This window comes from Pagrus major, chromosome 19 (assembly GCF_040436345.1).
Source record: "Pagrus major chromosome 19, Pma_NU_1.0".
Lineage (NCBI taxonomy): Eukaryota > Metazoa > Chordata > Actinopteri > Spariformes > Sparidae > Pagrus > Pagrus major.
Genome location: NC_133233.1, coordinates 6596140 through 6607947, shown reverse-complemented (window position 1 = coordinate 6607947; position 11808 = coordinate 6596140). Strand labels below are relative to the sequence as shown.

Here is an 11808-nt window from a genome sequence, read left to right as displayed (position 1 = left end):
CCATGAAGTAACGTATGCCAATGTGCACTAAGTCTGGAGCTGTGGGATGAAATCATGTAACTACCGAGGTGAAACCAACAGACAACAGCTCTCCCTGCTCGTCTGCACTCAACATCGCCATTTGAGTAACAACACATCAACTGATTAAGACTGCCCCAGAGATATACACACGGTACTACCACAACACTTTGAGTCATAATGCACATAGGCTATCAGCTCTGGGCATCATATTATATAATCTGGCCATGCATTGTAAAGGCAATTGGAGGCAACAGTTGAATACATTGCTACAATAGAAGAAGATAAAGCCACGTCATGTTCCACTGCCAATACCAGACACATATTACAGATGTTCATGTAATCAGCTGAAGATTTTATCAACTGCAAACAACATGCTGCCAAACCCTCACAGAAACAACCATGACTACACAACAACCAGCCAGATTTACAGAACTTCATTAAAACAGCAATACCAGGTTGCCCCCTAGCATTTATGTCCGTTTTGTCAACAACGATATTCTCTTATTCTGAGCAGTTTTAGGCGTGAGCCTGCTGTAGTTTTCAGGTAAGAAGGACAGGAGGCACATACGACACACACAGCTCCTTTGACTTGACGTTTCCTATCTGCAGCATTTACACATCCTCATCTCCCTCTGGACTGCACGCTCCATTAAAGCTTCTCCACGTTTTTCTATTGCATTTCACACACTTTCAGGTTTCAACATGTCTTTTGCTACTTTAAATGTAAAACACACCTCAAATGCTTCTTTTTTTACCCTTCGAGCAACACCTCATTCCTGACTTTCTTCCTCCCTCTGTATATCGCGTCCTTCTACACTGTGTGTCTTGGTTTATAAAAACCTGTGCGTGTTTCCACGATTTTCTGAGTGCTATCTTAGAAAAGAAAGACCGCTGCTGTATTGCTTATACAGGAGGAAAAGTACAATAAATAAACAGAACCTTGTTTTAAAACCAAGAAACTAGGAGGAAAGAAAGAAGAAAACTCAAGAAAGACAAAAATAAGATCCGAACAGAACACCAAAGCTCGTTTGTACACAATTTTGTCACTCAAACACATCATCACAAACACAGAGAATAAAGAGTTAAACAGCCTACTTGTTGTCTAGCTTTTTTGTTTGTCAGCTTGTTTATGATAGGTGATAGTGAATAGAGAGGAAGTGATGAAGCAGATGAGATGGACAATGAACTACTATGATGTTACTGAAGCAAAGAGTAAGTGGTTATTGGGAACACACAGCCCCTAAAGTCACAAGGAACAGAGAAGCCATAGGTGAGTCCAAGAGGGTTTCCACGCTGCTCAGTCGACAGATGAAGTGATCGCTGCTGTTAGTTGGTGTGTGGAGGTGAGATGATGCAGGTTTACTGCATCAGGCTGTGGGCAAAGAGGATCCGATGAAACCCAATGATTCCAGGTCAGCCAGCTTGGAGAAGACGCAACCAAATATGTGAGAAAACTTTGCCATCCCCTCTTTTCCCTCCACATGGATTCCCACCAAGGCCCAAGCTTAGTCTATACAGTCACTTCAGCCAGATATAGGAGGGTAGAGATGGCGACGATGAGCACGATGTTGTGTAATGATGAGCTCAGATGTGAGAGAACAGGTTTGATAACATGATACTAGACTGGCAGAACTATTGGATGATTCAAACATTTGTAATGACAGATTTAAGATAAAAGGGGTTTTGGAGCTCAATGGGGGCAAGAAAGGTCAAGATCCCTTTAAGGAGCTGCTGTCGTCCCCCTGGACCTCCCCCTGAAGATGCAGCAAGGAGGGGGCAGAGGGGGAGCTGACACAGCCTGCAGAAGCCAACGGTTCAATGAGGGAGACACTGCGAGGAGTCGGGTGGTGGTGGTGGTGGTGGTTTTGGTGTAGAGAGTAGAAGGAACCGTGTGGGTGGGGACTGCTGTTGTCCTGGGGGGCAGGCCAGGTGATGATGTCGGCGCCGTGGTCCGTGCGAGAGCGAGCATTCTCGCGGAAGTTGAGCTTGAAAGACTCAATCTGCAGCAGAAAGGTTTGAAAGAAAAGGATAGAGAAGAGGGGGAGGAAAGGGAGAAATAAAAAAAATATAGACAGGAGAAAGGGGGGAGGGGGAGGTTGTTGTTGTGGGGGGGTTGAGATGAGGAGGGCAGATGGGATAGCAGAATTAAATGCCTGCAAGATAAGAAGTCAAAAGATGATGGTGTGATCAGGTGCTTTGGACTGCAGACAACATGATGGATACAGCACAGACACAGATATACAGTTACTGCAGTCACATAAGACGTTAGGATGAACAATTTGATCTCAGTCAACTCCCACAAACTGTCAGTCCATTTATCATACCGTACCCTATGTTTCAAGCACTGTTGGCCTTTCCTGGGCGTCTTCTCTTTCCATGTTAGTCACACGTGAAATAAACCCTGAACTGACAGCATAAGAAGCTGGCACACACACAAACTTACTTGTCTCTGGGATACGTGAGTCCAGAGCCTGGGGCTCCCGAAGGACCTCACTATCACAGGGAGCCCCCTCCTTCAGCCCATTCTCCTGGGCAGCAAGGCTCCCGGCCTGCCCTGGCTCGGAGCCTGGGGCTGAGGCCGCGGTGCCACCGAGGGGAGTTCCATTCCCCTCTGTTGTCTCCTGGGCCCCCTCAGCCTAGAAACACATAGCAGGGCGTGTCAATCGGTGGGGATGGGGATGGAACAACCTGGCTCCAAATCTCATTTAACTGCAGCACATTTCATGTCTTTTGTAAAAGAGAATAAAGTTATGTGTGTAGTTATTTAAAGATAATCCAGACAGACAGTTTGTGATTACAAAAATCTGTTGAGGCAGATGTCCTGATAAAAACATTAAAAGATCTGGAGCCAGACTAAGGTGGCAGGAGATGGTATTTTGCAAAAATAATAATAAAGAAAAAGTGCAGAACATTCAAACTGAATAACTGAACATGCCCAATGAAAGCAGTGATAGAAAAAAAATTCAAGCACATCATCTTACAATAAAAAGCAGAGGCAGAGTGTGCAGAAATTATGTTTTTCCTGGACCACAAACCCTTCCACATGATCTCATGTACAAATGTGTAAAAAAGCCTGAAAGCTATTATTTTCACCTTGGAGGAAACGATCGCAGTGGCCTTTATACTTTACAAACAATTCAACAACCTGTAGGAACGCCCTACGTACAGCTGTGCAAACTGAAACACTCACTTCAGGAAGTCACTTCTCAATCAGTAGCAGGCTTAAAGGATACGGTCAGCGATATTATTTGTTTTTCTTAAAGCGACTACAAGGAACTTTCATTCTTTGTTAATTCTGAGGACCCCTGTGGTCAAAAGCAGTATGAGCACCACTGCCTCCTGTCTAAAGATCTTGATCTGACGAGTGCGTGAGGGACTGAAAGAGGAAACATATTTTTGAAACTATTAGACTTTTTAAACTCAGCTGTTTGCAGGATGCATAGCGATGAGGCAGTTTATCTGTTTGTGGCTATGTAAGATTAATAATGTAACATGTACGCTTACAGCTAACAGGTTCAGTTGCTTGGCAATAGAACTTTTGTTGAGCCAACTTCCAAGTTATCAACATTCCCTAGTAACGTTATATCTTCATAATAATAAGCCAACAGCAATATATAGATCAATATCATATCACCAGACTACAGAGCAGCTTTATTCCTCAGGCTGTGAGTTTATCCTCAGCACTCCGCCATGAAAAAATATTCTAATTTTCACAGTCCGACCCACAGGCTGATGGTCTTATTTGCTTATCTAGATCATATGAAGCATCAATGTTAAATTCAGACTGTTCCATAACCAGTTAGAAACTCCTTGTAGTACATTTAATGTCAACAAATCCCATGAAAAACACAAACCAACAATGTGTGTGTCGTTCTCTTGGTACTTTCTGACCTCTCCAGCCTATCCGTGGCACTCAGCCCTCAGCCCAGCGGTTCCTACTGTAGGAGGCTTGACCTGTTCAAAAATGGCTCACCAATACTTTCATCAATAGTAGTGTCCTAAAAACAGGTGACCGCTGTAGTTTTTAGCAAAGGTTACACAGACACAACGAAATTGTGTATTTGTTGGGGACTATTTTCAGTGCTACATTAATCCACATTTGGTGCTCCAGTGAGTATTTAGGTCAGCCTGACAGTGTATGTGTGTGTAACTGCAGTGTATGTTCGTGGTAATAAAGGAACATGTCACCCAGTGCCAGTGTCAGGCTTTGGATACACACACAATACTTGTTAGCACTGTTGGTTTGTTTTTTCATGGAATTTGTTATTAATAAAAAAAAAAAATTAGAAAAAAGGCAAGCAAAGAGCACCATTGCTAAACATATGAGGAGACTCAACAGTGACACAGCATGAGGTGGGGTGCGGGGGATTGTGTTTCTGTGAGTTCTAGAATAAAACATGAGGTATTTTATGCATGGTGAACTTTCCAACAAAAAGTAAGAGCAGAAATATCTTTCACGTTTCAAAGCGCTACACATCATTTTTTAAAAATAGACTTCAGTTAACACTCTCTGTCAGACAGGTTATTATTGTGTGAATGCTATTTTCAGCTGTCCTTATGATTATGCATCTTCACCAGGTTGACGGGTGCAGATGATAACTGGGTGTGCACAACAATGTGTGAAGATGAGAATGTGAGTGACGGATGAGATCATGCAGTGATCATGAAATGCAGATGGGCTGCGATAGGCTGAGGGGACAGGTGACATCATTTCTGATCACTTTGTCCAAAATGTCACACGCCCCTCCCATACGATGACCCGAACCAGAACGTTGGAACTTAAATCCTGTTTTATATTATTTTATGACCATCCCCAGTCTGTTAATCACATATGGACTGCTGCGCCTGTTCCATATATCATCATGTCAACATCCCTTCTCTGTGCCCCTATTCTTCCATTTTCTCTCACAGAGACAGAGCTGAGCTGAGTTGTGCCCTGCAGAGAAGCATCCAGACACAACAGAAGGACAAGAGGCCAGGAGAGGGGAGCCGAGTGCAGGTGTGGAGGGTTGGAGATGTTCCAGGTTGCTGTAGATGGTCTATGACAGGCTGTCATTATCATCCACGACTGTAGCTTGAAGCCCCCCAGCATCTTTTAGCTTTCGATGTTAGTATGAAAACAGTTTTTTCTCCTCACACACAAATGCCTCCATGAAACATTTTATTAACATGCAGATACACAGGAAATGAAGGAACTGAATCAGCACCAGTGTCCTTCACATAGCTAAGCTGACCAGGACAAAAGTTTGGTGCTATACAATATACTGCATGTGGACAACTGAAAACATCTGATTTTCATGAGGATTTTCAAAGGTTGCAGGCATGATATGCTGGATTTTCCTAAAAATAATGTATAGACTCATACAAAGGAATCCCTCTTCAACCTTTGGGCAGTGGTGTGCAGCCCCCAGCCAGTAACTATAAAAACATATCAGCCAGGTTACATCTTGTCTCTGTCACTCTGCAGAGCTGCAGGTCTGTGTGTCTGTTCGACTGAGGCTGGGGCTCAACACACACACACACACACACACACACACACACACACACACACACACTCTTTGTCTGCGTACTGTAAAACCTGATGCAACTTTGTTGTGATTGGCTGGCTCATGAAAGACTTCAAAAAAGTTGAACAGATCAAAATTTCAGCAGGTGCTCTGATCTGCAGCCCCATACAATCATCAGGACTGTATAAACCAGAGTTTACAGACAGAGTAACAGTGTGCACACAGACTGAAAGAGGTCTTCATGTGTGATCGTCTCACCTTGATGTTTCCTCCACCAGGTGAATGGCTCACGTTGTCCATGGAGCCCACTTTGGACTGAGCCTTGTCCTTAAAGCTCACCTTGTGGGATTCGATCTTCACATCGCCACCGCCTGCAGCACACATGAACAGTCAGTCTGATGATCATATACATGCATATATGGACCACAAGATTACATATCTATGTGCATTAGTAGAACAGCTTCTACACTACCTTCTTTACCAGTTCTTCATTTAAAGTCATGAATTAACAATTAGCAAATTTCTGCTTTAAAAAGGGTGTAAATAACGGCTTTTCAATCAATTTGGGATTTTGGAGACTTATGGAGCCAATTTGTGTTTTATCAGTTGTTCTTTTTAATTTTTGGGTGAACTGGTCCTTGTGGCATGACCACTTCAACATTTGAGAGGATTTTTATACATTTAATATGCACTACATATTATGGATCAGCCATATACAAATGCATGTACACTGAATTCCCAATTTAAAGGCACACCTAACTCGGGGGTTAGCAACCTGCAACTCTGAAGCTGCATGCGCCTCTATTGGCCCTCTTCAGTGGCTCCCTGTGGCTTTGACAAAACTGTAAAAAATTGTATTGATCTAAATTTAATTTTTAACATTATCATTGTTGAAGGCCTGAAGTGATTCTTGCATTCTCAGTGAAAATGTATAGCTTACACACTAAACAGTCTCTGCTCAAGCAAGTTGAGATTTGGTCAATGAACTGAATGACATGAGCTGATATCGTTGTGTTATGCTCAGACCTGAGGGTTGATTTCTGTACATGGCTGAAGGAAAGAACACAAGAGGGTTACCTCATATTGAAATAAATTAAATCTATGTATTTATTACTTTAACCAATTTAAAAGCTAGGCTGACACTTCATGTATATTATTTATTATTTATCTATTATATAATCAAAGTAGGCTACTTTTTTAAAAAGAATTGTCCCACACATGGGAGGACCAAGTAGGCCTGCATATAGTTCTGTATTGCTCTTTCAAAGCAGGCCTTCACATGCCACTGGATATTTTCTTTACAAAATGGTTCTTTTTTTATAGTAAAGGTAGCTGACCCCTGACCTGGCTAAACCTAACCAGTCTGATCCATCAGCCCTGCAATAAACTGCAATACATTATACTTAATAAAGTATTTGAACATCTCTCAAACATTATAGCCATCATGAAGGTAAGATCATTAGCAGGACTGTTGCATCAGATTGCATTTATTTTATCTATGTGCACCTAATAAACTGCCAACTCAGTGTATACAGAGAAAGATCATGTGAGCACCATGTATTAGATAAAGCGCTCACCTGGCTTGTGTTTGATGTTGTCCTTGGAGCCGCACTTTGACGTCACCTTACTCAGATCCACCTTCTTGTTGAGTATCTGCACCTGTCAAATGTCACAGGTCTTTTAATCAGGAGGGTTTAAAACACTACAGAGATATGGATCCCTTGATAGTTTGATTTTTTCAGGGCTATTTCTTCTCCAGCTACAATAAAAGCCCCATTTACACCTTGAATTACCACCATCAGGATAAGTTCTCTCCACAAAACAACAAGAATTCAGAATGCAACTTTTAGCATCATGCTGCTTCCATTACAATGTGATGTTGCTGAACTTCAGACATTCATTCAGACATGTTGTGCTTATAGCCTATAATCTTTGAAGTGAACACTTGAAAAAACACTTTCATAGTAGCAAAGTAATTTTAGACAACGATGGCAGGATCAGCTGGTACAGTCAGAGTAAAAATGCCAGAAACCAACAGACGAAGCCCCGGACGGGACAGCATCATTTCAAGAAACCACAAATCACCACTGTACCTCCCAGTCCTCACAGAACCAGACAGTCAGAGGCCAGTGGTGTATGTCTGCTTGACTTTATTATCTGTTTAGTAAGTTAGTGACAGGGCAGGACAACACAAGAAGAGTTTAAGGAAGCAAGGGACTGTGAAGCAGGTTCTGGGGAATGGCTGGTACATTGGGTTTGCTAGCATGCTGTCCAATGATGCTCTCAAAACTTCCAAGGGTCCAACCGAGAGCAGCACGTGAGCTACCTTTGCTGACCCCTTGTCATATACTGCTTAATCATAAGTGACACTTAATCATAGTGACACTAATAAAACTGAGGAATTTGTTTTTTATTTGGTTTAATTCTATTTTTTGGAGCGAAAAAGAGATGAAGACATAACATTTCATCTTTGCTCCTGTCAATTTTTCTTTTGACTAATGGCCGATGCATATAAGCTCTGGATGCAGGCCACGCAGTACTTACATTCCCTCCACCAGGAACATGCTTGATATTGTCCTTGGAGCCCAAGCGTGAGGTGACGTGGCTGAAGTCCACCTTTTTGGAGACTATCTGAACCTATATGGACACAGCATAGCAGCAAGAGGGGAGAGGAGAGCAAGGGAGGGGAAGGGACAACACAAGAGGACGTGAAACCAGAAGAGAGGAGAGAAAAGAAAAGAATATAAGAGGACAAAAGAGAGGAAAAGAAAACAAAAGAGTAGAGGAGAAGAAGTCACCATCGCAGGAAGGGTTAGAAAGGAAAGAGCAGAAGGATGGAGCGAGGTTCACCTGGGCAAAATCAAACATGGCTGCAAATATTTTTTGTCTTAGGTGTGTTTGACATCAACTGCTAGGCAGTTAAGCTGTCTGAAATGGTAAATCTTGCTTATGTTGCCATTTGAATAGTGAAAGAAATTCCAGAGAAGTAAAGCAGCATCTACTCTCTAGAGCATGCACATAAAACACAACATATAAACACCTGTCCCTGTTAAAGTGCATCCACGGGACCCCAGGGAATGTTATTAACACACATTGACAAATGACAATACTGTTGTTTAATGACAGGTTACACTGCGAGACCAGACCTGCATGTTTGTCAAAGACACATCCACACACACGTACACACATCTCACTTGCTCATCAGCAATGTTGATATAATGACTAAGTGGCGAGTATCAGAACAAGTAGAACAGTTTTACTTTACTGTAATACAGCCTTTAAAACCAGGAAAAGGCAACACTTACGACATATTATGTATGATATAACAATATCCATAATCTAAGCTCATATGTAGTCTCATATCTTGATCACGATATACTATCAATACATTACCTAGCCCTAATAACAGGAAGCCAGTTGTGTGTAATGGTATAACACTACAGTTGGAGGGCTGTGGTAGTGAGCCATTTCTTTTCTAACATTATAACTTGTTACGTGAAATGCACAGACATGAGATGTTGCCTTCAGCTGTGTACTACCGGACGATATGTTACTACTGATCAGAATATGAATCGTTCTCTGCCTTTCCAATATGAAAACACTGTCTTTGTCTCTACCACTGGACCACAGTGGGTGGAATGACACATTTTGGACATGTGCCCTGCTAACAGATTGTAGAGGAATATATACCAGTCTGAGATACTTTATAATCTTCTTCATAATACTTAAAGGACCATATGAGTATTTTGTATATTTGGCTACAACTCACTTAAAAGCACGCTGCAGTGTTCCACCTTTATTCTGTTGACAGGTATGTGGATGATGTCTGGGTAACAACACCTTGAACATTTAAAGTTATGAATGTAAATAAAAACTTAAAGCATTCTCGATGGCTCAGCTGTAGTCTGGAAGCGGCGTAAAAGAGCTGTAGCTTCAGATTTCCATTACAAGATTAACATAGCCAGGCTTGAATGTTGGGTGATGATGGCATTAGGTAGTAATACTAAGTCAGCTTTATAGCCCGAGGTAATGCCAACACTCAAGAGTGAATCCCAAGTCAGGAGTCAAGAGAGACTACAAACTAGGTCAAGGTTAATTACCACCCTGGCTTTCTAAGCAGGATGTTAATTAACCGTGAGAAGAAAAATAAGGAGGTAGAAATAATCATTTATCACTCATGTGATTATAACTGTTTAAATTCTCCAGAGGCCCCTCTGTGTTTCTGTCTGTATCCATGCTCAGACAGATATGATAACTACTGTATGATGGACGAGCATGAAACTGTATATTTCTGTATGAAAATGTGACAATACAAGATACTGGAGGTGCTTTTATTACTCATAAACCTGTGGCAAGTCATTTCAAGCCTGGCTTTGTGCGCTCAGTAGTGATAAAACAAATGAACAAAGAAAATAGCAAAATATGTATGAACAGGAAAGAGAGGTGGGAGGTGGAGTATGTGGTGACGGTGGGGAGGGTGGAGAGGGAACTCACTTTGCCCTGGCCCGTTTCTTTGGAGGCGAGAGCCCTGCTCTGAGAGGCAGATGACACCTGGGGAGACAAGCCGACCCCGGGTCAACAAGAAAACCTCATAACAACACACAAGGACAGGAGGCGGTGCAAGTAGTGCAAAAGGGAATATGCATCAGGATGAAAAGGAGAAAGACAAAAACATGATTGAGATAGAAGAAAAGAAAGAAAATAAGGCAGAAGAGAAAGTAGAGTGTGAGATGAAGGAGAAAAAAGATGAAAGAGAGAAGAGAGTTAGTAGAGATTAGAGAATTAGTAACAAGGGAGAAGAGAGATAAGACAAGTCAGTGATGCAAGAAAGAAAAGAAGAGCAAGGAGACGAGGGAAAAGAGGGAGATGGAGAGGGAGGTGAAATAGGAGGGTTGGAAAGAAAAGATGATTTGCTGAAAGAGAAGGACTTGTGGGCGTGCTTTATTGCAACCTGGGTCTACAAAATGAAGTGACATCACCCAACCCTCTGTCCCCATGAGAATCGGGACAGCCTACCCCTACTCAAAATGGAGGGGTAGGGCTCAGTGGTAGGAGCGAGGGGTGTGTTTAAAGTGAGAAACCACAGGGAGCTAGTGTCACATGTTAAATAGGCCTTACAGCTGTTAGTTGAAGGACAGGCAATGTCAGAACAGACATGCACCTGTGGAAAGGAGTGAAGCTGCAGATGAAGCCAGAGCAGCACCTACCTTCCCTCCTCCAGGCTGGTGCTTCATGTTGTCTGTAGAGCCGATCTTAGAGCGGGCGTTGCGGATGTCGGGGGCCGGTGCTGTGCTGGGGCGAGCTGTGGTCCTAGAGGTGGTGGTCGTGGTGGTGGATGTGGTTGAGGAAGCAGCCCGGGCGGTGCGAGGCACCGCGGGCTTCTTCTCTGGTGCTGTGCCAGAGGTGGAGGATGCTGTGGCCGGTTTGGCTGCTGCAGTACGAGTGCGGGATGCAGCAGTGGTGGACACAGAGCTGCGGGTGGTGGTGGTGGTCTTGGGCTTGGTAGAGTCGGCTGGGGGGAGAGTTATTCAGAGTTTTATAGTGTTCCATTGCAGAAGTAGATGTCCATTGATTGATTGAGCATAACATTTTCCCATGGAACTTTGTTTCTCTCTCACTCTTTTATTTTCAAAGACAAACTATTTTAGGAATGGTTCGACATTTTGGGTAAAAGGCTCATAGTTAGAGGAGAAGGTCTATACCACTTTCATGTCTGTTTATTAAATAGAAAACTGGATTCTACAAATTGTTTAGGTCGAACACCAGTTAGGGACAATGTAGACTGAGCCATGATATGAAAGTGGACTGATGCTTCAGAGCATCCCAAATACACTGAACATTTTCTGCTACCTTTTATAGAAACATCATACAAATAAAACCCAAAGCGATGTGCTTAGAATAAGATATGATTTCTGAGTGTATTATGTATTCAGACACACTCTCTCTAAACCCAAAGGACCCTGTCTGTCATTTACAGTCACCTCTGACAGATAAAAGATGCAAGTCCCAGAAAAGAAAGTCAACACAAAAACGACATGGCAGTAAAACTGAGCTAGAAAACAGACCAGAGGGAGACTACAAGAAACCAGGCACCAACTGTTTTTTCATCCAAATCTATCTAACACTGAGCTCACATCAGATTTTGGGATATCACTGACAGCTCTGACTTGCTGTTTGGTTGAAAAAACGATGTAAATGTAAGTAACTTTGTGAACACGACTGATATGTTGATGAGTTGTGGGCACTTTGACTGCAGCGTCTGCTTTCTTTACTGTGATAA

The 11808-nt window shown here is 42.6% G+C and overlaps 1 protein-coding gene across 2 annotated transcripts in view; it reads right to left on the bottom strand.

Annotated features, from left to right (window-relative positions):
* Nucleotides 1-1935: 1935 nt before the first annotated feature.
* Nucleotides 1936-11808, bottom strand: part of LOC141014403 (uncharacterized) — a 135378-nt gene continuing 125505 nt past the window's right edge. Inside the window, exons 12-18 of one of the 2 annotated variants that reach the window (XM_073488166.1) lie at nucleotides 10736-11040; nucleotides 10023-10079; nucleotides 8073-8165; nucleotides 7106-7187; nucleotides 5787-5899; nucleotides 2465-2657; nucleotides 1936-2021 (exon numbers count right to left, since the gene is read on the bottom strand). In XM_073488166.1, coding sequence (XP_073344267.1) covers nucleotides 2017-2021; nucleotides 2465-2657; nucleotides 5787-5899; nucleotides 7106-7187; nucleotides 8073-8165; nucleotides 10023-10079; nucleotides 10736-11040 — 848 coding nt within the window. In that variant the 3' untranslated portion in view covers nucleotides 1936-2016. Of the gene's footprint in view, nucleotides 2022-2110; nucleotides 2175-2464; nucleotides 2658-5786; nucleotides 5900-7105; nucleotides 7188-8072; nucleotides 8166-10022; nucleotides 10080-10735; nucleotides 11041-11808 lie in introns of those variants that run through there. The other variant, XM_073488167.1, reaches the window with a different exon arrangement.